General features: G+C 54.7%; 8 protein-coding genes across 8 annotated transcripts; 1 reads left to right on the top strand and 7 right to left on the bottom strand.

The window, feature by feature from the left end:
• Positions 1–158: 158 nt before the first annotated feature.
• On the bottom strand, positions 159–5,188 carry Abca4_0 (Retinal-specific phospholipid-transporting ATPase ABCA4; the record flags this gene model as incomplete). Its single annotated transcript, XM_014687739.1, has 5 exons — positions 159–671; positions 734–1,053; positions 1,122–1,731; positions 1,798–2,199; positions 2,264–5,188. The coding sequence occupies 5 exons, from the start codon at positions 5,186–5,188 to the stop codon at positions 159–161; spliced, it is 4,770 nt and encodes a 1,589-aa protein (XP_014543225.1).
• Positions 5,189–6,746: 1,558 nt separating this feature from the next.
• Positions 6,747–7,279, bottom strand: PCR3_0 (Protein PLANT CADMIUM RESISTANCE 3; the record flags this gene model as incomplete). The annotated part of the gene is made up of 3 exons (XM_014687738.1): positions 6,747–6,939; positions 7,018–7,114; positions 7,174–7,279. The coding sequence occupies 3 exons, from the start codon at positions 7,277–7,279 to the stop codon at positions 6,747–6,749; spliced, it is 396 nt and encodes a 131-aa protein (XP_014543224.1).
• Positions 7,280–8,228: 949 nt separating this feature from the next.
• G6M90_00g032920 (uncharacterized protein) lies at positions 8,229–10,004 on the bottom strand (the record flags this gene model as incomplete). Its single annotated transcript, XM_014687737.1, has 1 exon — positions 8,229–10,004. One exon carries the CDS (start codon positions 10,002–10,004, stop codon positions 8,229–8,231), a length of 1,776 nt encoding a protein of 591 aa, XP_014543223.1.
• Positions 10,005–11,241: 1,237 nt separating this feature from the next.
• On the bottom strand, positions 11,242–13,065 carry G6M90_00g032910 (uncharacterized protein; the record flags this gene model as incomplete). The annotated part of the gene is made up of 3 exons (XM_014687736.1): positions 11,242–11,999; positions 12,070–12,347; positions 12,398–13,065. 3 exons carry the CDS (start codon positions 13,063–13,065, stop codon positions 11,242–11,244), a joined length of 1,704 nt encoding a protein of 567 aa, XP_014543222.1.
• A 2,073-nt stretch (positions 13,066–15,138) lies between these two features.
• Positions 15,139–15,992, bottom strand: G6M90_00g032900 (uncharacterized protein; the record flags this gene model as incomplete). Its single annotated transcript, XM_014687735.2, has 2 exons — positions 15,139–15,932; positions 15,989–15,992. 2 exons carry the CDS (start codon positions 15,990–15,992, stop codon positions 15,139–15,141), a joined length of 798 nt encoding a protein of 265 aa, XP_014543221.2.
• A 1,550-nt stretch (positions 15,993–17,542) lies between these two features.
• On the bottom strand, positions 17,543–18,993 carry G6M90_00g032890 (uncharacterized protein; the record flags this gene model as incomplete). The annotated part of the gene is made up of 6 exons (XM_014687734.1): positions 17,543–17,905; positions 17,979–18,187; positions 18,248–18,389; positions 18,455–18,554; positions 18,612–18,739; positions 18,790–18,993. 6 exons carry the CDS (start codon positions 18,991–18,993, stop codon positions 17,543–17,545), a joined length of 1,146 nt encoding a protein of 381 aa, XP_014543220.1.
• Positions 18,994–21,283: 2,290 nt separating this feature from the next.
• On the bottom strand, positions 21,284–22,660 carry G6M90_00g032880 (uncharacterized protein; the record flags this gene model as incomplete). The annotated part of the gene is made up of 2 exons (XM_014687733.1): positions 21,284–22,329; positions 22,423–22,660. 2 exons carry the CDS (start codon positions 22,658–22,660, stop codon positions 21,284–21,286), a joined length of 1,284 nt encoding a protein of 427 aa, XP_014543219.1.
• A 1,873-nt stretch (positions 22,661–24,533) lies between these two features.
• G6M90_00g032870 (uncharacterized protein) lies at positions 24,534–25,577 on the top strand (the record flags this gene model as incomplete). The annotated part of the gene is made up of 1 exon (XM_014687732.1): positions 24,534–25,577. The coding sequence occupies one exon, from the start codon at positions 24,534–24,536 to the stop codon at positions 25,575–25,577; it is 1,044 nt and encodes a 347-aa protein (XP_014543218.1).
• Positions 25,578–25,606: the final 29 nt, after the last annotated feature.

Genomic DNA, 25,606 nt, shown 5'->3' with positions numbered 1-25,606 from the left:
AGCTACAAAAATGACCTTTGACGACATCATCGACTCCGTCCGGCCGTTTGAAAAGGCACACGAGGCGATGAAATACGTGTGGCGGGGTTGCGCCGACGTGACGAAAAAGAAAGACATTAAACGCTTCGTGTATTATATAATTCTCACCAACGACTCTTCTACAGGCGGCACCAGGCTCTCCCCTTTCCGGGAAACCGCACCCTCACACGGCTCACGTCCAGCAGCGCCCTCTTCTTCTCCGCGCCATTCTCCTCCTCGACATTGTTCTCCCTGACCACGCTCAGGAACACGTCCTCGAGCGTCGGCCCGCTGACGGAGTAGTGCTCTATCCCCAAGGCCCGCTTGCTCTGCTCCAGCGCCTCCATGAGTCGCGCGATCGGCAGCCCGCCCGTGCTCCCCCCGTCGTTCACGGCCGTCGGCAGCGTGAAGCGGACCTGGCCGCCGAGCACCTCGCGCTCGAACCGGGCGTCTGGCGCCGCGCGCCTCACCCACTCCGTCACCTGCCCCATCTCGGCTGCCGTTGATTTCGGCGCGGACCCGAGAACAAGATTGACAAAGTACTCGTTGTTGTACCGCTGACGCAGCGCCTGCGTGGTCCCGATGGCCAGGATCCGGCGCGCCATGATGACGGTGCGTGTGCAGAGGGCGTCGGCTTCCTCCATGCTATGTGTCTGGGGGTTTGGTTAGAGTAGACGCCTCGGACACGTTGGGCAAGGGAGGTGGCATCACGTACCGTGAGGAGGACAGAGCGATCTTTGGCAATCTCCTGGATCACTTTCCAGAACTGGCGCTTTGCCACCGCGTCCATGGCCGATGTTGGCTCGTCTAGCACGAGGATGGATGGGGTGCCCATCAGCGCCAGAGCCAGCATGAGCTTTCTTTTATTACCCCCCGAGAGCTTGGAGGCTTGGGTTCGCGCGTGGCGCGTGAGGTCGAGCTTGGCCATGAGGTACTCGACATTCTCCTTGACCTTTTGTATCCCCTTGATACGGCCGTAAAAGTACAAATGGTCGCGCGTGTTCATCAGGTCGGGCGCGTCATATTGAGGGCAGACTGGCAAGAAGAAAAACAGTTAGCAAACAATGCCACAAGGGCTGATTGGTTTTACGCAACAAACACACCTCCCAAATGTTTCTTGGACGAGGGGGAACGGCTGTCTTCCTGGCAAAGCAGCATCTTGCCCTGGCTTGGTGAGAATTCGCCCTGTATCATGTTGACCAGGGTGGATTTGCCGGCACCGTTGGGACCCAACAGGGCCATGACGTCGCTTCGAGGCAGGCCGAAAGTAACATCATCCACGGCCTTGTTCGAGCCAAAGTGTTTGCTGGCGTGCAGCACCCGTAGGAGGTCCGTCTCCGTCCTCTCCGCGCGCGACGCCTCCTCCGATACCGGGTCGCCCCCAAGCTGCGCTTCATACGCGGAAATGTCGGCCAGTTCCACGTCCGAGAACCTATGCGGATTCGAGACACGGCTGTACCGCCAGGAGCCGAGGGACGGAAAGCCGCCTTCCAACCACGTAATGATGATGAGAAGCGCAAAGATCTGCAAGAAGAGGTACAGCAGCGGGCCGCCGAAGCTGTAGATGGTCCCTACCTCTACGGGCCTTCCGTCTTTGCAGCCCGCCTCCTTCAAGTTCAGCCCGACCAGAAGCGTCCTGAAGATGTTTCCAATGGGTAAGAAGAGGTCGGCGCCAAATGCGATGGCGGTCAGGCTCGATGGGCTGTCATTAACCTATTGCACATGGTGTTAGTGGCCCTGATGAATCATGCAACCTCGGAATAGGAGGGCATCTCTTACCAGCGTCGCAATCGCTACTACAATCCACGAAAGGAAGCCGATCCCCAGAGTCGCCAAGTATGACTTGAGGGGCCCGTCTGTAAAGTGCGCAACAACATATCCCATCAGCGTGGCGGCAACCCCGTACAGCGCCAGAGTCGGCAACAGGATGAGCATGGGACCGTTGAAGTTGAGCTTCAAGGCGCTCAGGCCCATGACGCCCACCGAGACGATGAGAACCCAGAGGAAGTCAAAGGCAGCATAGGCGGCCCAAAGGGGCGCTCGCCGAACCCCGTTTGCGTACTGCACTGCCCTGACCTTGCGCGATTTCTCAATGGCCGGGTACAGAACAAAGCTTGCAGGGTAGAATATTTGCACAAAGGTAAAGAAGAGGAGGTACGCGACGCCCCCGACGTCCGCGGCCTGGTGAGTTCGCCCTGGTTAGCCTGTAGACTGAATACACGAGAAATCACATTACACAACGTACCCTGCGCGTCTTGGGCATGGACTCTTGGGAGGAGTTGATTTCCAGCCCTCCCTGCATCTGGCTCCAGATATCCAGGAGTTGGGAGCCGGACTGGTCGCCAAACGTCAAGATCCGGTACGCAATCATGGGCGCTTCCGTAGACGTTCCGGCAAAGATGCCGCCGTACCCGGCGGCCGTCTTATTCTGCTCAATGTGCTTGAGCACATCATCTCGCGACGTCTGCACGTCGGCAAACTCGCTGTATGCCTTGGCGCTTACAGTAGACAGCTCCCGGTAGCCGTTCCTCACCAGAGAAAAGAGCGTCGCGTTGGCCTGGCTCGGCGAAATAGAAAGCCGGTCGCACGTCCCCGACTGCGGACACGATTCGTTCCACTTCAACCCCGCGTAGTCCATGCGAAAGGTATCCTGCAGCGCGTCACAGCCGGGGGGGCTGTAGTCTTTGATGATGCCCCCGGCCAGAAACGTAACCGCGAGCGGCACAATGACGGCGAACAGGTACGGACTCCAGAATCTAGTCAGCACGTTCCAGCGCTTCCCGTAGAGAACGCGAAACTGGGTCCATGAAGACGTCGTCGTCCCCGGGCTCATGCTAAAGTACGGGTCGACGTTTGCCAAGCTCTTGGACGGGTCGAGGGCGACATCGTCTTGGAGGAGGTTCAGGAACACGTCCTCAAACTGCGGCCCCGAAATCGCAACGTCGCGCACCCCCGCGCCCAGATACATGGATACCAGGCGCGAGGCCGCTGCCGAGTCGGGAACCGCGTACATGGTCCTGTCTTGGTGCGTCGTAGGGGGGTATCCGTGGCCCAGATCAGGCGCGGAGGGAGGAACAAGGACTTTATACCCGCCACCGTGCTGGCTTTTCAGCTGCGCCGGCGCGCCCTGGCACTTGATCTTGCCGCCGGCGAGGAGGACGATGTGGTCGGCGAGAATGTCGACCTCGTCGAGGAAGTGCGTCGTGAATATGATGCTGCGCCTGGCCCGCTGCTGCAGGAGAATCTCCCAGATGGCCCTCCGCGAAAGGGGATCCAGCCCGGACGTACACTCGTCAATCAAGCACACGGACGAGTCGCCGACAAACATGCAGGCCAGCTGCAGCTTGCGCTTCTGGCCGCCGCTGAGCTCCCGCGCCTTGAACCCGCGCTTGGGGGAGAGGTCGCACTGCCCGATCAGCTGCTCCAGCTCCTCGCTCGACCGACTGCCAGACTTGATGCCGTTCCAGATGCGGACGTGCTCCCCGACCGTCAGGCTGTCCCACAGGGTGTTGCGCTGCGGGCAGATGCCGACCTGCGACGGCGCGGCTTCCAGCGCGACTGACCCTTCGGTCGGGTTGATGAAGCCGGACATGATGTGGAGGGTTGTCGTCTTGCCCGACCCGTTGGGCCCGACCAGGCACATGATCTGGCCCCTTTGCGCTTCGAAGCTGATGCCGTCTACGGCCGCGACCGTCTTCTTCCTACCGCAAAAGCAGCAGCAGCAGCATATCCGCGACCACAAACTAGGTTTGAACCGCTTCTTCAAATCGTGAGTCTGCACCACGGCGCCCGTCGAGTCCATCGATGGCCGCGGAGTAAACCGTCTCTTTCGATAATGGATGCCGTGGAGCATCTTCTCGACCCCAACGGCAGCCGCGGCATAGATGAACACACTGAGGCCCAGGAAAAGCAACAGGCTGCTCTGGCTGACCGCGTACGAGGTAGAGAAGAGCCCGGCCGTCTCGGCGGGCATCTTGCCAAGGTCTGCTGCAAGGCCGGCCAGCTGCCACAGGGCCATTTGCTGGGTAAAGTAGACGCTGTTGGCGCTGGGGAACAGAAACGAGAGCGCCGCCACCGTCGCATGCTGAGGGTGCGGCCGGGACTCCGAGGCGTACATCTGCGCGGCAATGGACAGGACGAGAAACACAAAGATGATATACACGGCGGACACGCGCGACTTGGAGAAGAAGGCCGAGGCAAAGGCCGTCGAGCTGTTGACGGCAAAGCCGAGCAGTATCTGCCAACCGATGAGTGTGCCGGCGCTCGAGCTGGGGAACGCCAGGCGCTGATACAATGCGCCCATGGCAATGTAGCACGGCAGAGCAACCAGGTCGAGGGTGAGCAGCCAGCTCAGGACGCGGGCTATAATGGCGGTGCCGCCGCCCATCGAGTCGATGAGCTGGGACATGCCCGATTCCCGCTCCGAGGTGATGAAGCTCGCCAGGCCGTATATGATGGTGAAGTGGGCCGCGATGAGCGCAAATGTGTAAATTCTGCCGATGAGGGCAGCGTTGGAGTTGAAGTTTTTTTGGTCCTCGTTGGCCTCCTCCTGGGGCGTGAACATGACGGTTTCCGGGACAATGGTCGAGTTGGTAATGGCATTGTTGATGGCAAGCTGCAGCGGCATATACAAGTCCTCCTGATCACTCTTGTGTTTTTTGATGTCGAAGTTGCGGTTGTCCCGCGCGGGATCCGCCTGTATCGTGTACGTCCATGTATGATTTCCATTGGGAGGATTGGCCAGACGTGCCTCGGACGTGGTCAACGGCGAGTCCTTGAAGATGACAATGGCGTGGCAGTCGCTGACTCCGCGGGTGTCGGGGAGGCACACCGACGGCAGTGACGCCTCGTCGTCGTGGAAAACCAAAAGGTCCCTTTGGACGGGCTGGGTAAAGGTGCGAATCACCGCGTCGACATCGTGGCCCAAGTCGGGTCGCTTGACAATGACAAGCTTGCGGGTGACGGTCGAGGCGAGCGGCTTGATGGGCTCGGCGGTCGACACGCCAAACGTGTTGAGCTGCGGGAGAAACGAGGGGATGGCGAGGAGAAGACCCAGTATAGCAAGTGGAAATCCGTAGACAGAGAGGAGGAAGCCGAGCGGCCGTCTTGCGATGGAGACGAGTAGGTTTTTGTAGATGAGGCTGGCGAGTTGCCGGATAAACCCCTTCATGGTGAATACAAGAGACGACGCACGTATCTTTCTCGGAATTCCCTTCCCTCAAAGATGATTTCGAATTCCAAGTCGGTTCATGTCTTGTTCATGCTTCCTATTGCTGTCGAGCCGCCTTGTCCTGTGACCAAGTTCTTTCCATGTAGATGAACCTTCTTCACGGCTCCCCGTGACAGGGGCCTATTTTGATATATGTACGGACGGGACATGGCCTGCAACAGCTCGCCACAGCATTAAACTCGTGCACGCCATGCACGATCCTAGTGATACGAAGGAATTAGCGCCTGGTGGACAATGATTTCATGTACATACGCGGCCGATCCGCCTGTGGGGTGAGTGCGAGTGCCATCGTCAAACCAGACCCCATTGATCCGGCAATTGCCAATGGGTTCCGAGCACAAGGCTGGAGAAGCCCTACCGACGTGCTTTGGAACAAAGCATGTACTCCGTACGTCGACTCAAGTGCGGGCTGGATGCAACCTCGAGGCGCCTTGAATGGCCTCGGAGACGCGCCGACGCGGCCAGGGCACAACGGCTTGGCAGGGGGAAGGCGCAGGTGCCCACCAAAGGAAGGTTGGTCCTTCCATTTCGGGCAGGAATGCTTTGACAATACCGACGGCATTGGCCGAGCTCGAGACGGCACAATCTTGAGGTCCCGCATCGACACGTACTTGACGACGCAATCCGCTCCACACGGGTCACTTTGGGACCGTTTCGACGCGCCAGAACCACCCGGCACAACCCCCTGACTGACTAGCCTACCGTGGAAGACTGCGGCAAGAATCATTGATCGATATTATATTGGTCTGGTCTGGCCGCTGCCGACAAGACGTTGTACGCGGCCGTCGCCGGGGCCAAAGCCGATGCTTAACTTGGTCGGCAGCAACTTGTGCCAACCTGACTCAACGCCTTGTTTACATTGACAACTGCCGGCAGTCGACACGACGGACGAGGAACTCGACGATCAACACTTGTCATGGGCTGCGAGGCAGGAAACGAGCCACAGCAACTGTCGCCTTGCCTTGTTGTGCAACTTGGGCACGCGATCCACGGAGCCGCCACGTCGGATATGTGGCCTTTCGCGCCCACGTGGGACTTTCTTGGTAACAACCAGCCCATCACTCCTCACAGGACATCCCACAAGCCCAGCGACAGATGAAGAATTATCCCGACAAACGACAAATAACCTGATATAGGGCATATGCCGCAGTCAATGGCACCTGCATTCACGTTCGACCAGACATGTTCACATTCTCGTCCCTGCAACGCCAGCCAAAAAGCCAACCACGTCGTTTTTAAAATCGCACAGAGCACCGCTATTTCTCAAAACAAGACTGGATCTCAATTCAATCTAACACCAAGATATAGGAATGAAAAAGACGATGCTGTCGCGGCGGGACGCCCGCAACACAATACTCCCGCTCAGAACCCATATGTCAAGCGCCCAAAGGCCACAATTATACGTTTGGATACCGCGATATTCGGTCCAAGAGCCGCCATTACTACGCCTTGGCCGAGCCATAGCTCAACGGCCAACCCCAACACACCTGCCGCCTCCTCACGCCTGAGGAACCGCCATCATGGGCGGCTGAGCCTGGTACGCCCCCATGACAGTCTCGCGGCTCTTGACCTCGTTCTCCTGCTGCGTAAGCGCGCAGCACATGCACCAGTAACTCGTGCAGCAATCGCCGCACAGACTGCCCTCGATGTTGTACCGCTTCCGGATCTCCTCGCGCTTGAACGTGTTGTACCTAAACCCCACGCCGCTGGTCAGAAATTCCCCCGCTCATCTATACTTGACTCGGGTCAAAAAAAAAATAATAACGTACAAGCAGCCACAGCCGGTGATGAGGTGGATGGCACCAAAGATGACGCACTCCTTGGTCTCGGCGTCGGGGTCGATTCGTCCGGCCGTTTTACCAAAGACTGCCCGGAAACCCTCAGCATGCCATTCGGGCGTCAACGACGGCGACACACAGACTTACTGATACACGGGCAGCACCAGGACAGGAAGCAGTTGCCGCAGCCAGCCCAGCCGCAGAGCCCATTCTCCCAGTCGCCCTCGGGCCTCATATTCTGCGCCATGGCCATGGTCTCGTTGCAAGTCTCTGTCCGTTCAATCGCGTGCAGAGTGCCAATTCAATTTTTCGGCGCCAAGAAGGGAAAGAAATAGAATTACAAATAAAATAAAAGTTGTGCGAGACAGTCTGTAGCGCAGGGCACGGGTTCATTGTCGCACGGCATCTTTATATAATCTGTCCTCCCACCCCGCCCATCGTTCCCAGATCCCCTTGTCTTTTTTTTAACAAGAAAAAAACTCCACCTCATTTCATTTATCGAGCACGTTTTCATGCAATCTAGCGTCGGCCATTTCCCCGTAGGGCTGAGCGGGCAGAGAACGTGCCATGACGACGGGCAAAGGAGCCCACATACGACCATCCGTGCCATCTTGGCGCCGCCCCAGGCGATGACCCGGCGACTTGGCTCCGTTGGCAACATAGCCGTGGGGATTTGGACGAGACGAGACATGGAGGAATTTTCGTAACGGCGGTTGGGTGGCCAACGAATGCCAATCAGATTCGCCGTTCCTGCTGGGCTCAACGATGCCGTTGTCCAAGTGTGAAATGGCGCCGGCGACGCGGTACTTTCACTCGGACCCGTATCAAATGCTTGTCAACATCCCGTAACGCTCGACTGAGCCACACCCGTAGGCGTCCAGTAGCGTTCATGAATCGCCATGGTGCCGTTTTGCAGGGCGGGAAATGACCGCCGAGACCCATTCACCTGTCGCAACCCTTGTCGCCGCCCATTAGCCGAATACTAGTTGACAGGGGTTAATTTTTGCCAACTGGGACATCACCCCCGTCAATAACAAGCTCCCTTCTTTACGCAGTCATAATTGGCCAAGGCAGAAATGCTCCTCAGATTGAATTTCCAGACCCAACTCCACGTGTGCAAAAATGATGCGGGATACATATGACGCGGTATCTCAGGCGCTTTACTCCGTACATGTTGCTAATTCCCTAAAATCCCCCAATGCTCAAATCACAATCTCGCGTTCCTTCCAACCGCCTCTGCCCTTCCATGCAAACAACACCGACACACACCCGACCCAGACACATATTCCCGCCGCCCAAAATGTCGTCGAGTAGCAGTGTTTGCCGTAGCAAAACAAATCGTCGCCCGTGCCGTCAGACAATGGCGGGGACCCCTTGGCGCCGGCCTGGTAGATTCCCGAGTAAATGAGCCCCCAAAAGGTCGACCCAAGAGCCGGCAACATGGCGATGATGCCAAAGTTGGTAGCAAAATTCTCTACGCCCCAGATGATGGTGACAATGAGAGGCGCCAGGCTGAAGACGGCGCCATAGCCGGCTCCCACTAGACCAGAAACAACCCAGAAGCGGTCGGCGTGATTCTGCACGACGCCCGAGGCGAGGAATATGAAGCCTATCGACATGAGCATTGCGAAGAAGAGGATAAACGTGACGCGGGAGATGGTGAGACGTTTGAGCCGCGAGGACGGGTGGATGCTGTGGTGGGAGGACGAGAGCTGGAGGTGCTGCGTCTCCGGGGCGGGAGCAAGCAAGTCGGTCAGGCTGCCGATGAGCAGTCGGGAAATGGTGCTGGTGACGCCAAAGATGGAGACGTGCGTAGCGACCGACGTTGTCTCGCCAAAGCCCTCGGTTTCGGGCGGCGTCAAGGTGCCGATGACGGTTCCAAGGTTGTTGATGAAGGCTTCCGCAGGACCAATCATGAGCAGAAAGCCCAGGGCGAACTGCCACATGGTGTGGTCGGTGAGAAACTGAAGCGTCTCCGCGTTGAGAACCCGGTTCTTCTTCCACTGCGCGTCGTCGTCCTTTGACGGGTCTAGCAAGGAGCTGGATTCCATGTTTGCCTGGTTGGCCGCGGAGGCGGCCGAGCCGTAGCCCTGATGTGCCCGGCCGAGGAGCGAACTGCCATTCAGCAGGCCGCTCGATTCCAGTTCCTCGATGGCTTCCTCGATGAGGTCCTGCTCATCGACAACACGCAGCAGGAAGCAGCCGAGGAAGCCAATGACGGAGAGCACAATGGCCAGGAAGAGGAAGAAGCGAAATACGTCAATATCGCCCCTGGACCCGTCGGGCTTTGTTTCGTACAAGAAGCGGCTCCCGAATTGACTCAGCCACATGCCGCTCAAGCCAAATCCTGCAATGGGCATGGCCAGAGCCAGCCCTCTGTATTTGCCCCTGCCAAAGTTCTTGGCACACGTCGACACCGAGGCCATGTACATGTTGCAAGTCGCTGAACCGATGCACACAAAGGCGAAGATCATGGCCGGGTACGACCATTCATTTCCCACGCCATGCGGCTTCCCCAGGACGTTGTAGTCGATATCGAGCTTTCGGTAGATCGCGGCGGCAGTGCCGTAGCCGGTTCCGAACAAGACGGCTGACAAGAGCGAAAGCGGCGCTACACCAACGCGGTCACATACGTATCCCACGACGGAGATGGGCAGGTACATGGCCACGGAGCCTGCGATGGCGAGGCCATTGACCTGGAACTGGGTGTATCGTAGGCGGGACTGGAACCGCGGGGCGTATAGCGAGAAGACGACGATGGAGCCGGCACAGAGCGCAGCACATGTGGCGAATATCAGGGAGATGATGCGGACCGCTTGTTTCTGGCAGAGCAGGCGGCGGCGCTGGGCTGACGCCTGGTCGAAGCTGTCGTCGTCGTCATAGGCGCTGAAGGTTGATGACGCTTCGCTATCTATGACTTGGGCAATGGGGGTTGGAGCGGCGCGGGTGAGGGCATCGGAAGACGAGGACTTGGGCATCGTCACTCGATAACACCGATGACGGCCGCCGTGGGAAACGTTCGAGGTAGAGTAACGAGACTTTGCACTGTTTTGTGTGTATGCCGCTGAGAGAAAAGAAGATGGAAAAGCAGACAGAGACTGCACAGGGGATGTGTAGGCAATGAGGCTGACGCGATGTTGGACTGGCCTAGTGCTGCGATAACGGAAGCCCGAGACGGGCCCAGGCTAGTCAGCGGGGACGCACGGGGAGGCTGCATGACTTGGAGTCATTCACTGGAGAAGTGGCGCCCGAGTGGACCAGATAAGGTCACACTGGCCGCGAGTGACCATCAGGGGGCCTGTGGATGATTGATGTGCTGGCCAGCAAATGTCACGTAATCGGGCGAGGTTGCCGCATCCCGAGTCGACCTCATGTTGGTTTCAAGATGAAGTTGCCCCTCTCCTCTCCAGCTTCTCTACCGAGTGCAGCCGCTTACGTAGCCATCATTCCAAGGTCTTGCTTGGTGCCGACGGGAACACGAAGCAGCATCCATCAGCTCTGGGGGCTTCAATTACTCCCACCCGACTCCACTGTCCGCAGGCCACGTGCAATCTACTGGCACGCGTGCTTCGCAATGTTCCGAGACACACAGGCAGATGCGCAGCTAAGCACCTCCCTAAACTGGCCCGACGGGCACCAAAGCGGGACCCTTTCCGGGCACGGGCGCTGTACCCTTCCTCGCCTTCTCGCCGAGTTGGCATTTGATCAATCTGTGGGGTGGCAGAGATCACATAGCAGCATTCTGCCCTGGATTGTAGTATACGTCCAGCCCGCTCTTTGGTCGATCGAGTACGGGGTCAGCGGAAAGAAACCCATTCAACTCTCTGCTGGGCAGTCTTTGGGCAGAAGCGTTTGGCGGGCGGACAAGAAGATCCATACGGCAAAGAGACGAGATACTGTGCCTCCGATTCCAACATGCAAGCCCCCTCCTCAACCATCCGTGCATGCGCCACGTACCCAGCTAGTATCGGGAGAGGTGTTAGAAATACAATGCGGTGTGCGCTGCAAATGGCCATTGATACATTGACTTGTATGAATGTCGTTGCAATATGGCAATACGACAAGTGTAATGACCACCCATGAATGCTGTCGCATTCGGTCTCGAGTTGTCCATGTCTAGCCCGCTCCTACAATAGTTTGGCATCGCCGCTGCTGCGGCGGCGGCGCTGCATCGCTAACTGCCCAATGATGTCATCACTGAAATCTCTCGTGCTATCAATCAGCCACAAATGGCAGCAAATGAATCGGCCGTACAGGAGTACTCAACGTTGAAGGCTCATTCTTCGCTCCCCGCAGGCTCTCTGGGCCGTCCATGGCTGGCAACCTCGTCCCCTCGGTAAATGACCACACCAAGATACCCTCCGACGTGACGTGTATCTGAAAGTCTTCATCGCCCACTATCAAGCACAGCTCTAGCTCTAGCCTGCACTTCACCTCCCTCAGATACAACACGATACCATCTTCTGCCGCTTTGTCGGCGTCTAGTCGTCGGCTATCAGTGTCCAATTCCACCCACCGAGGGATAGAAGGGTGCTCTTCTGACCATGTCGTCAGCGGCTCCTCGCAGTCGCATAGACCGTACAGCGACGGCTCATATTGCATTGGTAAGCAGTAGATGGTGCTATCCCCAGCGCATCGTACAAACCTGCGCTGTATGAATGACTCCTTGTATATGCTGAATGCCGTGGTCGCAAGTTCTACGACTTGTCCACTGTAAATTTCTCCGAGTCGTGCCTCGTCATATGTGACGTTGATGGATGTAAGTACTGTGCCGAGATTGTACAGCCCGTTGGGACCCATTTTCGGACATAGCAGTACGACCTGGAAGAATACATGCGGGGAGATGAAGAAGTGGTCTGTTAGCGAATCTTCCTGTATGAGTTCCTGCCATCTTTCGGTGGGTTTACCGTCTTCGTAGCGAACCACCGACATCAAAAAGCGGAGTTTCTGAGATTGTTCAGTTATGCCGGGATCTAGGTGGCGGTGTTGGCGTCAAAGTCAAAGTGCAAAAGACAAAGTTTGGAGGAGAAGGGGGGGACTTACTCAGTTTTGACCGAAATATAGACGCCACATATAACGTGTCTGGTTTCTCAGGGTGTAATATCACACCGGGGAATGACCTACGGCCTTCATAATCCTCAGGCGGCTGATTCATCTCCCCGGATATGTCGATCTCGGAAGCTCCGCCCCTCCAGGACCAAGCTACCAACAGACGCTGTCGTGTGAAGAATGCTACTCGCTCGCCTTGGACATAACATCTAGTAAGAGGGCCGGGTAGTGTAACACGCCTCCAGTCTTTCAGATCGGTATGCCATATTTGCCTAGGTGAAGTTAGCAGACCGGCACAATAGGTGGGCTGTCTCGCGCTCACATTGTATTGTAGTTGGATCCAGCGCCAACTCGCTTTGCAATAAAGACGAGGAGCTCACGTGACATTCCCTGAAGCGTCAATTCTTGGCCGTGAAGATGCATCTCTGTCAAGCTACAGTCGTGGCGTTCACATGTGTGCAAATCATCGACGACAATCTTGAGCTTGTTTGCCTGCCATGCCAGACGGCCCCTGTCGTAGAAAGCAGTCGGTCCCGGCACATCAAAAGATAAGCGACGACAATCCAAAGGCTCTTCTGCTTCCTCTCCGGGTCTTCTGAACACAGGACAGCGTGGCTCTCTCCAGAGGATGAAGGATGTGCGGCTTGGCCGTGAATGCCGTCTTCGGAGGGCATTTGCCACGGACGCTTGGACAAGTCTGTGTGGTGACTGAAGGTTGCTGAGCTGTTTGTGCTTCTCTATGAGGCCGGGGAAGAAGAAATGACTCAGTGCTGTGATGACGGGTCCTTGGGTCCACGACGAGTACCAGTCGCGACTCACCAGCCGACAGTTCACAATGTCGTCGAGCGTGAGCTCTATGACGATCAAGGAGATTACCTCGGCGGGCAGATCTGGGAGTCCAGCCAGACCAGTAATGGGGATGCCACTGCGAAATTTGCCGCGAAGATACAGGAGATCCCAGGGGGAGAGAGTGGCCAGGAACGCATCCATATTGGATCGGCCGACGCCTGGCGAGGATCCTTTGCTGGCCGAGTCCATCCGGGCGCGTAAATGCAGAGATTCAGGTCAGGTTTTCCGCTGCACAAATAGCACGTCTGCGGCTCGGTGGTGAGGTTGTGTACGGAATGTGAGAGGATGAGGATGAGGTGGCGCGGAGGACGTCAGTAAAAATGGGCGTGGCCACGCCACAAAACTTATTCATTTGTGTGTGTGTGTGTGTGTGTGTTTACGTCCTCCATTCTGTGTGACTGAACAAACGAAATATCTTGGCATAAAACAACATTTCTTTTTCTATGGAACAAATTTGGTGCAATGGGTTGTGAAAGTTCAAAGCAGCAATATGAGTAGAACAAGCCGTTAGGCCCATTGCAAACACCGCTCCACCGCCCCAAACTTCAAATATTGTTATGGCCCTCCACCACAAACGAATATCATTTATTTATCAGCCTATGTGATGAATGGATATATCGAGTAACTAAAATATCTGCATTTAAACGAACAGATTCCTGTTAATGCGCCACCGTGCATACGATCGCTTCTATGCAGTACAGTACATTTATCCCGTGATGAATGACGGATATCCTGGTACACAAACTTATGTGTCGTTTGTCTAAGCCACCCGCGCCACAACAGGGGATGCTGCATAAACTCTCCCCACATGTGCAACTTCGGGACTTGGCGGGGCATCCCCATTCCCGCGCTTCAACACGCAGCCTGCATTCACGATTCTTGTCGTTGAAAATGCATCAGCCAGTCCCCTATAGGCGGCTACCATTTGTAAACGACTATCCCCCGCATCGCACATTGAATTACGACATGTTCTCCGCCGATCGTGACTCACGCACACATTCTCTGGCGCCTATCAAGGCCGCTGACCGCAAAAGTGGCCGCCGCCCTCGATAAAACGTCCCCTTCTTCTTTCCACCTACCTTCGTTGCCCATGGCGAGTGGACAAATTGGAAAAAGAGGCATGACAGGCCATCTCTCGCAAGGCCACGTTGTTCCAAAGAAGCCGAGAATAGGTTGTCATGTTGTGTCCAACTTTGCGCCTTCCTTTTTTGACAAAGATCCACCTCACCCCTCGTGCCTTGCGAGAACTCAATCGACGGAACAATCTACCAGGGTGTCATCCTCCAAAGTGTACCGAACTCGTTGGTGTGTCATCTAGAGATTTTTCTCGATTTGCAAGGCACGGCGGGCCGGATCTTCGCCATCTCCGGGCGGTAAGACTGACAATAACCGTTGAGATTCTGGTGTCATTTGGACTAATCCTGTTATAGCACCCAGGATCCTCTATAGGGGACACAGCTCCCAAACCGTCCCCTTCCATCGCAAAGCCAACGCCCACAGTCCACGGATGAGATAAGCCTTTCTTCAGAAACTAGGCCGTCACCCGCACACAACTTTGAACAACATGTCCTCTACCACAAGATCTATCCAGACGGATATGAGTTTCCAGACGGCCGGTCAACCCCAGAGCCTTCTAATATGGATAGTGTTCGACAACACCCGCCAGGCGCCCAGAGCCTTTTTATCGCCATGGAGCTTTTCAGACGCTACATCTCGTGACTTTAAACGAAGAAATAAGACTAATTCCAAAGCCGCTGTAATGCGACATCTGATAGGCCAGCCAACCCTGCTCATGACGATATCATCCGCCATAGCACGCCCGCAAAGCTTGGATGTCTGACTGTGAAATGCATACGTTCCATGCTTCACAGAATGAAACCCTCATTTGGCACGGGAGCAATTTCGTTGCGGTAGTCTTACGGTGGAACACGATCTATCGCAGGAGCAACAACTTTGGACTTTCTATTCACGCACCATTGACTCTCCAACTTCAGTTGAGAGTCTGCGAGAGTACTTAACTTTTTTCATGTCACTAAACTAACTAATTAAGGGGTTTACTGATAACTGAAAGCACCAGGCTCCGATTCCACATATTTCAAGGGCCAATACTAGCCTCTCGATGAGGTTGAGGGTGGCAGGTAGGGCAGGTAAAACTAACGAAGAGGTTGAAACATAGTAAAGACTCCGAATGCGACCTACTGTCTGGCCGGCTGTTTAGGGTTCCAGCTGCGTAATAGCGGGCACGAGAGGATAGTTTGGGATAAGCCTCGCACATCCTCCAGCAGCGCGAGACTTTGGCAGCCAAGTGGTCAAAAATAGGCCGGAACGGTCAAACAAGGACTTGGAAACAAAATCCTTTGGCAACAATTGCTCCAAGCCCGGTTTGGCTGCCACGGCTGCGACACTTCTCCTTGCCGCAGACTCGTCATTTCCATCTTGCTTCTTAAAAGCCAGCTGAATGCCGAACTTTTTATCTTCAGCATTATAAAACAGCCAAAAGGCCGCAGCATTCTGTGCCTCTGCAGCATCCTTCAACTTCTTATAATGCTCGCGCAGAGTGGTTTCCGCATCCGCAACGTCGCAGGACCAGTATTGTAGGCGACCAACGGCGTGCTCCTCAATCGGAACAAAGCTATGCGCGCCGATTACTTTCCAAACCTGACAGCTCGGCTCCTCAAACAGCGGCCGCTCGAGAAACTTGGTCTTGGGCTCATCGCCGGCCTCGTAGTCCTCACGCAGCCAGCGGTCGTATTCCTTGGCGTTCTCCCAGGTATCGAATAAGTAGGAGCCGCCGGTGAATTGCTTGGCGGTGATTTCATCGTAGCGGAATGGCAAGTACTTCATGTACATCCCCGGGCGCTTGTCCATGGCCCGACTGTCTTTGTACTGGGAATCAATGCATGCCTGGAGAGGAATACCAGGAACGCCGATGGTGAACACGATGGTCACTACGCCTTGAGCTGGAATCTCTCCAGTCTCGTAGCCGATGACTTTTCCATTTGAAGTGCCTGGCTGAGATGTTAGAAGGCTGCATTTTGTTATGCTAGCATGGACGGAGACGAACTCATCTTGGGAGAATGAACTTGGAACAAAGGAAGGTGTCAATTCCTCCGGAATTGTCAAGTCTGGATGCCCGATGGTCCCCTAGGAATGTCCGACTTATATTGGACGAAATGCACATATCGCAAATCCATCATGTGACAGTCATCGAGTGGCGGTTCCAGTTCCAAGCCTACGAGCAGCTGGAAGAGTCCCTCGCATCAGCCTCTATATAAGCCTTGTGGCCACCATCAATTAGACCGGGCCTGGATTCCCGTTGGTGGCGGTCGCGCTGCCAGGGCCAACCTGGAGAAGTCGCTGGTTGAATAAAGTCGTATATGCTGGTGCTGGTGTTTAGAAGGCTTCAATTTGCGATGAAGGATAATTTGTCGAGGCAGCGTCTATTACGCACATGTCTAGATGAAACTAACGTAGCCTCCTTCCACTCCGTACTAATAAAAAGACTCCCAGGGTATGGACAGGGTAAGGTATCGCACAGCAGCCCTTGGTTCACAATAGGGTGGTTTGTTCTACACTTCCCCTTTTGAGCGTCGCCACACTCTCGTACCTTTGTTGTTGTCTTGACGAAAATCCTTACTTGGTAGCCGTTAATGCAGACGGTCACCCGGTTGCCTCGCCGTCTTGGAATCTAGAGCCAGTTGCTAGCAAAGGCCAAACGGCTACCCGCGCTCGAATAGCACCCTGCCGCAGCATAGAGAGACGTTGGCTTTGACTTTGCGCTTGAGTCCAACCAGAAATATATAATTAGATAGGCGCTATCATGGTACTAATTAGCTTCAATACAGGAAGTCCTCTTGTTCCACGAAACCCGTCTCCTTACGGACTCATCTATCGCCCCCAAGTTGCTCTCGTACTATTCTGCCCAGCCTGGGCTGTTCAGCTTGGAGAATTCGATTTCCTGGGAAATGGTGGATGTTTCGGCTACCCACTGGACCAGTTCAATCAATTGATGAAGCAAAATACGGCTCCCGTAGTGCACAATGGAATCATGATGCTTCGTGGGTGAGTTATTTGATAGACTTCGTATCCCAACATCAATTGACACGAGTATGAACTGATGCCGCGTTTAGAAAACTTGACATTACTCATAGGCTCTCTATGGGCAGGTGACATTGAGAGTCTATTCCGAGGCACGTCGCATCTCTGCACAGCATGAGTACCAGTCTCTATGCAGTGATGCATGAGTACCAGTCTCTATGCAGTGATGCATGAGTACCAGTCTCTAAGCAGTGATGAAGTCCATGTTTATTGCCTCCGCCTCAAAGGCAGGCATACATCTGACCATCATGTAGTAGAAGCTACCAAATAGAGCACGATCAGCGAGTGGTGAACTCGATGAGCATACCGCAATCAATCTGACTGCGCCTCGATAGTACGGTATCGCGTCGGAGTTTGCCGTGACTCGCCGATGGATTCGGGTTTTCATTTTTACCCGTCCATCATTGATTAAGTCACCTCGGTGTCACAAAAGCCTTCTCCGAGAGTATTTCAGCTGCGGAGCAAGGCTAATCGTGTGGTGATGCCAAATGGGCCGCCGTGGCGTCTTGGTTTGTCAACATCAGCCTTTGGCCGACTTGTCGATGGAGGTTTCGACAACATGTAGATCGGTGGCGTCCTTCATATCCACCTCGGTGGAGGTCGAGGTCCAGGTCGAGATGGAGGTCAGGTCCGTGATAGGGTTTGGAGTAGGCGGGCCACGGCCACGCCAGCTCGGTTTATTTGGACCGCCACCGCCCACCGTCCGAAAGCCACTGGACACTTGATCCATTTTCTGGGAACCCAGCGACAGTATCGAGCCAACCACTGGGGCGAGCCAACGCACCACGCGAGGAGCCACGATGGGGAGGTTGGTCGCGAAAACCGCGATGAAGACTTCTCGAGCAGCCCACAAACAAGGAATCCCGGTGCGACCTGATAGTCTCTACAACACAATATATTGGTCAATGACTCCCGGAGCTTGACAGTTTTGCAAGGAAGAAAGGGGGGGGACCTACGTCATAAACCATGGTGGAACGAAGTATTGCGCAGGCCGCAACCAGCAAGCCCCCGCTAAATAGCACCATGAGCCCTACTTTCTTGACGGCTCTCATGGAGGATTGCCAAAGCAAGGGGACTGGTATGGATATCAGATAAAAGTCCGTAAGGACATTGAGCGACAGGTTGACCCAGACGACCGGGAAGGACACGGTAGGCTGGCAGACATCTAGGAGCGGAACAGTCAGCACGCCGTGGCTCAAGCAGTGTAGAGACGAGACCAACTTACTCCCGGGATCTGGATGAATCTGCCAATTCTTGTGGAAGGGGCGGCATACGAGGAAGAGGTTTGCCAGGACAGTGATCCAGCTGGCAATAAGCAGGCCAAAGCCAGTATAAATGCGGACGGTGTAGTGCCGTCCGAGCCCTTCCTGCGGCATGTGTCAACTCACATATACCAAAACAAAAACGCTCTCATATATACGTGGCTACGCACCGTCAATCGAAGGTACAAGACCAAGAGCGATGCTTTCAGCGTCCAAAGACACATGACGTAGCTCAACCAACCGCCAATCTGCATCTTGGAGCCAAGCACCCTGTTGCTGAAGTCAGAAACTGCTCATTCACCCTGCTGCTCATTGTCGAGGACGCACCGTTGCTCAAACGCGAGGCTGCCGGGTAGAATCGCCGCTCGCTCGTTGTCCGTCAGGCCGGCATTTGTCGCGCCTCCGGAGACGTGGTTGAGAGAGGTTGAAAAGGCCGTCATGGAAACGTAGAAGAGCTGGAATGTGTTAACCATGCGCGGCGTGCGCGAATAACGGCCGTACGTACCGCTGCCACCGTGACCAAGTAGTCGTCGCCTCGGAGGCCTTTCCAACCCACGGCCACGGCCCGGGCGCACACCCTGATGATTGTCACCGCGATACCAATCACACAGAGAGCGACTTCTTCTGCCGTTACGGACACGACCAACGCTCGCTGTGCCGCGTTCGGCTCGAACGGCTCGGTGGGCGAGATTGGCGACATGGGCGACATGTTTTCTGGGCGTCCGGTTGAACGTCAAGTCGAGGGTGAAGAGAACATGAAGGGGAACAGAACAGCGCCGTCCGGAGTGCAGAGATTGGGTCCAAACGATATATCGGCTACCGGGGAGCTCCTGGTAGGTCAGTCTCTGACACATTCGGGTATGCGACATCCCGTGGCGGCGACGGCTTGTCCAAGGCAACGCCCACGGCCTCTCTCTGGCTAGTCGACTATGGGATGCCACACCGTGCTGGAGATTGCCACGTTGCTTTAGGGGGGAACGACTGATTCAGACGGAATACTAGCGTCTGGCCTCAGCCACCAGGCCGTTTGACATTCTCACACCACTCATTTCCACAGTGACATGGATGGCGCCGCTTGTACACGCAGCCATGGCCATAATTGCGTGATTAAAGCAGGCAGGCCCTTGCTGGTCCTCATGTACCGCAGGATTTGTGAACGGATGAAGGCCGGGATGCGCTGTATCCAAAACACTAGCTGCCGCACAAGCTGCCACACGTGCTGCTTCAGCGCTGGGCGGAGGTTTGAGGCATTTGAATGCCCCTCGAGTGCTTGATCGCCTCTGAGGACACAAGCTAGCCAAGGTCATTGCCAACTGTCATAAAAGAGGCCGCAAGTCCCTTGATAGATGGCTTCAGTCAAGGACCGATGCCGCTATCCAATCTGTCCATGGCTGCTCAATCGGCACCATTTCGTGGATAGAGCGCCGTAGCCAGGTACCTGATCTGGTTGATGCTTTGTCTCCCACTGTAGCAAGGGCTTAGCCACAGCTTGGCAGCTCAACCAAAGAAAAAATTTCCTCCTTGGCTTGGACGACTAGCCGGGCGTTGTCGGTACCAAACCGCGCGATAGCCGAATGTGTGGCGGTTGAGTTGCGCTTTCCAGAAGGCGAAGTGCCAGCATTTACTCGTCCAAGGACATTAAGCGAAGCCTTGTGGCTGGCTGTGAATTCTCACATGGGACGTGGCTGCAGTATGCGGCTGCCCTAGTACGCACTTCTTCCCCGCAGGGTCATTTCAATGTTACTATACTTGTCGATGCTTGTATGTACACATTCAGCGGTTCTGGTTCTCGGGTAAGCTGTTCCACTGCGAGAGTATTCTTAGGCAGCTTTTAAAGTGCCTAGTTGTGGAAACGGCTCTGCGATGGGCTCCCCGCCGGGATCGAATGATGCGTCTATATACCCAAATAAAAGCGACTATGACCACATGCAACTACTAGAATGGGTTCTCGTCCGTTACCTACCTAAGACTAGTCCGGAACAGGTCTTGCAGCATGCATCTTTAGCGGAGAAATTGCTCATCATCTCAACGCCCACCCCTGCTATCCCGATCTCGCGTTGACTCTGGGAGCCAGCTGTTAAATGGCGCAAAAATAATACTGCACTTTGCAAGAAAGGTATTTATATCTACGAAGAAGCTATTAACTCTAGTTTTAAGGATACAAGTACTAGAATAACAGGTAAGCATGAGCCGGACGTACATGAGTCATTCAATGGATTGGAGAACAAATCTGAAAAGGCATATCGGCATATACCATGTTCCTGGTAAAGAAGCTACTACCCGCTGTTAAGAGGAATAATATAGGCTGAATTGTGCATTTCCGACGTCGCTACGGCTATAATTACTGGCGCTTTGAATGGGTTTCGGGTTAGTAGTACAAGTTTCTCTGCGTTAAAAGCACGATAATAGAGCAAGAATAGATATTTAAGCTTATCGCAGAAGGCTCAACTAGCTGCAAGACACGGCAAGATCCCCGAAACGGTCCTTCTTGGAGCGCTTGCCTAGGAACGAAGGGTCTCCAGCATCTGCCGAAGCAAAACGAGCACAATCAAAGCCTTCAGAGACCTTCACAGTCTCTAATAACTACCATGCTTTTCTTGCAAGGAAAGATAGGAGTCTGTATTCTTGTTGCGTTTCTATGTTTGCACACCTATATGAGTGCCTCAAGAATAGCAAAAGATTGTGGGTGTTTTTACGAATATAGGGTCCGTCCTCTTAGTCTCGGATCAGTCGAGTTGCCGCTTTACGCATATCTTCTCGGTAATGAGTGGTGACGCAAGGTTTGATGCTAAATGTGTTATCGGCGGGAGAGTCATCGCAGCTCTCGTTGCGTACGGTGATTAGCTTCCTCGTCAGCTTCTCACAACGACTGTTTTTACGCATGAGCATATATGGACATGGCCGTGCTTGCTCCGGACTCTACTCCGCCGACGAAAATTACTACAGCTTCGCAGCCGAACACTTTGCGTTGAGGAATATCACCAATGGCCTTTCTATTTCTAGTCTTCAATTATCACCACATACTTGTCCAGGGACTCATACCACTGCAACGCACTGCCAAAACTAAAGGCCGCAGAGGCCCAGATAAGCGTGAGCTCGTTCTGATACACACACCAACTAGCACGGCAGTACCCGAACGACGCAGCCATCGTCCAGCCAAGGCTGCCAATCAGATTCCACACGCCTACGTGCCACCCAATCTTGAAAGGCTGGGGGGTATACCAGTTGGGCTGCGTTTCCAGGATATACAAGACGGACGAGACGGCGAACAAGACACCACCCAGCAAATAGGGGAAGTAGTAGGCCCCCTTGAGCGCCGCATCGCTGAGATTATCAAATATGCCAGGCAGTCCAAGAATACCACAAATATAAAAGACGGTAGCACCAACAGACATTGTACACGATGCAAGAAAACCAATCTCATAGACGTAGTGCGTCGTCACGTCATGCCAAGACGGCCACCATTGCCAACGGCGCCCCGTACCGTTCACGTCACTGCCGTTGGAGCTCTGTCGCGGTGCGCCGCGTTGGCCATCGAGATTTTCAGCAGAGGCGAGAACCCCAGACGACGTTGACCTGGGATGGCTATCGTCTCGATACAGGTGTTGTTTAGAAGGGTCCCCAACCTCGAAATGTTTAGGGCCGTGGTTCCGAGCCCGAGCGATTCCTAGACGGTTCGCAAAGAGGTCCTCCATGGCTCCGCCGAATTGCGTCTCGGCACGATCATTGTAGGACTCGAGAAATAGCAGCACGGCGCCGACCTGGAACAGGGTCGCGCCGACAAAGGCCGAGACGCCTCCGGCCACGAGCTTTTCGTGGGGGAACTGCGTCTCGGGATAGGCGATTGGCAGCCAGCAGAATAGGCCGGAGACGACGAAGAGGAGGCACCCGATGGTGAAGGAGACGCCTACCAGCCATGAGACGTCCCAATATGGAAACAGAGTGAACATGCGGCTGATGCCGAGGAGGATCCGGTGGGGATTGGAGCTCCTTTCGAGTCGGGAGGTCAGGGGTGCGGCTTGGGGTAGAATGAGAATATGACGGCCTGTAACTGGCCGTTAGATGAAGGAACATTAGACCCGAGGAGTGCTTGAAGAGCGTGTTATTCTGCCCGATTAGGATGTGGCATGTATAATACCTTTACGGTAGTCGCGCGCGTTCCAGCGCACTTTCGCCCTCTCTTGTCCTTCGGTGTCCGCAATGTCGGCAGCATCCGCCCCATCGCCCCCTGGCCTGTCATTTCTCTGTATTTCGATGTCGTAGATGGCCGTTGTCGGATTTAGAAAGCCAAATGGCCCTGCGACGCTGTTCTTCCGGAGCGCCAGGCTTGGACTGCGTGGCTCCCACCGAGGGTCGGCAAAGGAGGCGTTGCGCATGTTCCTCGTAGTTGCTCGCCACGGGGGACAGAGTTCGTCGCGTCCTGAAATTCCACGGGCACGGCTGGATTTAATAACAATGAACCGCCGACGGACTAGAGCGCGCTGAGATAGCGCCGGCAGATGCGGGAAAGTTGGTTTGACTGACGTCAACCCTCGGACCCGCCACCGAGGTCTATTCGCCGGCGTGCCGGAACATGCCATGAGTCCTTATTGGTTAGTGATATAGAGGGTGAAGGGGGAAGTAGCAGAGAGGGAGGTTACTGAGCGACCCTGGGGGTTTGTTGGAGTCGAGCACGATCCGTCTTGCCTGCGGACGGGGTATGACAATCCAATTCCAATGGCTAACATTGAACTGACTTGAGATAGAACACGAGGCCAGGGCAAGCTGACGCATGAGCGGTGCTGAGTGAGATCCTCGGTCTCTTTGCTGACCCGACCACTTATATTTTGTCAAGCCTGGTGCTACATTTCAGCCTCGGTAACACCACTTCGTCGTGCATGCCGCTCAGCTAGTTGTACCATGCCCTGCCTCTCAGCCGTGGCAGCCGCCGTCATGACTTTGGGAGTGAAAGTTTCAGCATCGTCTTGACCGACTCTCCACGCGGCCGAAGCCGGTTTCGCCGAGTCCGCTGGCATCAAGGTCGTCAACCGTTTGTTGCCAAGGGATCCGATGGGCATTCATCATCTCATCCTTGCCAATTCTACACCTGGCTTTTCATTAGCATCCTCGGTAGTTGAGAGAGCTGTCAAAGGTCCAGGCCGGTACATACTCGCGTTTTTTGAACCGTCATGCCGCGTATGACTTGTAGAAAGAAGACTCAGCGGCGAGAATCGTCCGAGAAAACGCCCAGATACTCTGCGAGAAAGCCTCCTCTTTTAGACTGCGGGTTCGCTCGGTCGATTTCCTAGCTCTCGGTGATGGCTCAGGTAGTCGACATGACGGACAAATATGCAATAGCTCCTTGATTTCGAGCCCAACCGATCGGAGAATGAGGCGGCCAAAGACTTTGGCCGGCGGTGAGTTCTGATAAATCGTGGACTATGAGGCTTTGCGGGACGTGAGCTGGATCAGCTTTGTAAAAATAACAGCCAGTGATGTCAGCCGGGAGGGAATGGATATAAGAGAGCCCTTGTCTATAGTTCAGAGGCGTGAGCTTAAGTACACCGCGCGTACGGCACTTACTGCGGAGGTGGCTGCCTGCCAGCAAGCTTAGTGTTTGCTCAATGCTAATAAGCCAACTAATCTATTGCATAGAATGGTTAGATATTGCATAGAATGGTTAGAGTTTCTTAGGGCCACATGGGCAGTAGGTAGACTTTTTTGAATGGCTTTGTTTGCCAAAGGTCCACATCTGGGTCCAGCACTCGTAATGGAATTTGGCGTCGCCGGTGCAAAACTTGTTGCTCTTCTAATAGCATGGACGAAATCGTGATTGTAGCCAGCAGCCAAAGCATGACGGGTCAGATTAAGAAACAAGACAGGCCCGGATACCATTTGGCTTGCAGAAAAGCATGGTAATCTACATACGGAAGTACATGGCCTACGAGAACCGTCCAGTACTAAAATACGTGCCTGATAAACCACAACTTAGCTTCTATATGGCGTCAAGATGAGGTGAAGCCCCTGTAGGTTGATGCAAAGTTTATCACATAGTGTAGTACAGGCAGAAGGCTCAAAGCCGTGTCGATTATTGATTATTTATTTGACATTCGCACTCATTCTATTGCATTTGCTACACAAGTTTCAGTGTCCAGTCCCATTGGTATTATTTATCCAACTCACACGGCAACCAAGAGAAACAGTCTAATAATAGGCCTTGTTCACCACAGTTCGCCTACATCAAGATCAAAAGTCTAGAAATTGCCAACCATGCAGCAACCGACGTGCCGGGGTCTTCAAAACCTCCCGCCCGAATTACTTCTCGCCATAGCAGAAATATTGCCCGCAGTCAGCCGCCTCGTCCTTTCGCAAACTTGTTCCGCCTTCCACAACATTATTCAATCCAGCCAACGCACAAAATGCCCAATAAAGACTTTCGATCCCTCCACCTTTCTGGATTACCTAGCCACCATCGCGCGAGACCTTCCAGACAGGTGGGTTTGCGACAAATGCATGGCGCTTCATGCCGCCGACCTCCAAGACACACCACAGTCTCCCCTCACAAAGAGCTGCCCCCGGGCGTCCATACACAGGGCCAACGGAAAAAGGTTGTGCTGGCCTCACCATCGCCATGTCCAGCTCGCCCTGAAATACACACGGCTTGGGGTCCGGGACCGCGAGCGGAGGCGTCACCTCGCCTCGCTGCTGGACCCCGTCTTCGCCAACCACCCCCCCGACACTGAGGACTCGTGGGTCGCACATGTGACGTGTTCGTCGAGGGGGAAAATCGTCAACGGGAGGTTTCTGCTCAAGTACACGTGGCACTACGATGCGGCATCGCAGCCGATCGACTACCTGTATAGTGCCCCCTGCGGCCGTCTCGTTATATGCAGCCATAAATACCTCCCGGGGTTCTTGATGGCCGATATTTTCTACCGTGTGAAGCCGCCGGGAGAAGAGGAGGCGGAAAAAATTCTTTCCGAGGGGCTGCGGGTGTTGCTGGAGCCGTCGGATGTGCGCGAGGCAGCTCGCGAGAGTCTGGTTGACGACCAGCGCGTCGTGGAACTCACCGAGTCGTGCTCCTCGTGTTTGACGGATTCTTCTGTTTGTATTGGTAAAGACGGCTTCTGGTTGTCGGCCTGGTACGATCTGGGACCAGAGGGATCTCCGTTTGACGAGGCTTGGACGAGTCATAGGATCCAGGAGCCGTATGGCATCGTCGGCGGTCGCCTCCGAGAAGGATATGTGCCGGGCAGCATTCGGCTCCTCTATGAGCAAACTGCACACCAAGACTTTGACGACGAGTTTGAGTGATTGCCAGATTGGCTTGGCAAGGAGGAGGT

Source organism: Metarhizium brunneum, chromosome 2, assembly GCF_013426205.1.
Source record: "Metarhizium brunneum chromosome 2, complete sequence".
NCBI lineage: Eukaryota > Fungi > Ascomycota > Sordariomycetes > Hypocreales > Clavicipitaceae > Metarhizium > Metarhizium brunneum.
The sequence above is the reverse complement of the archived record's forward strand: the minus strand, read 5'-3'. Positions and strand labels throughout refer to the sequence as shown.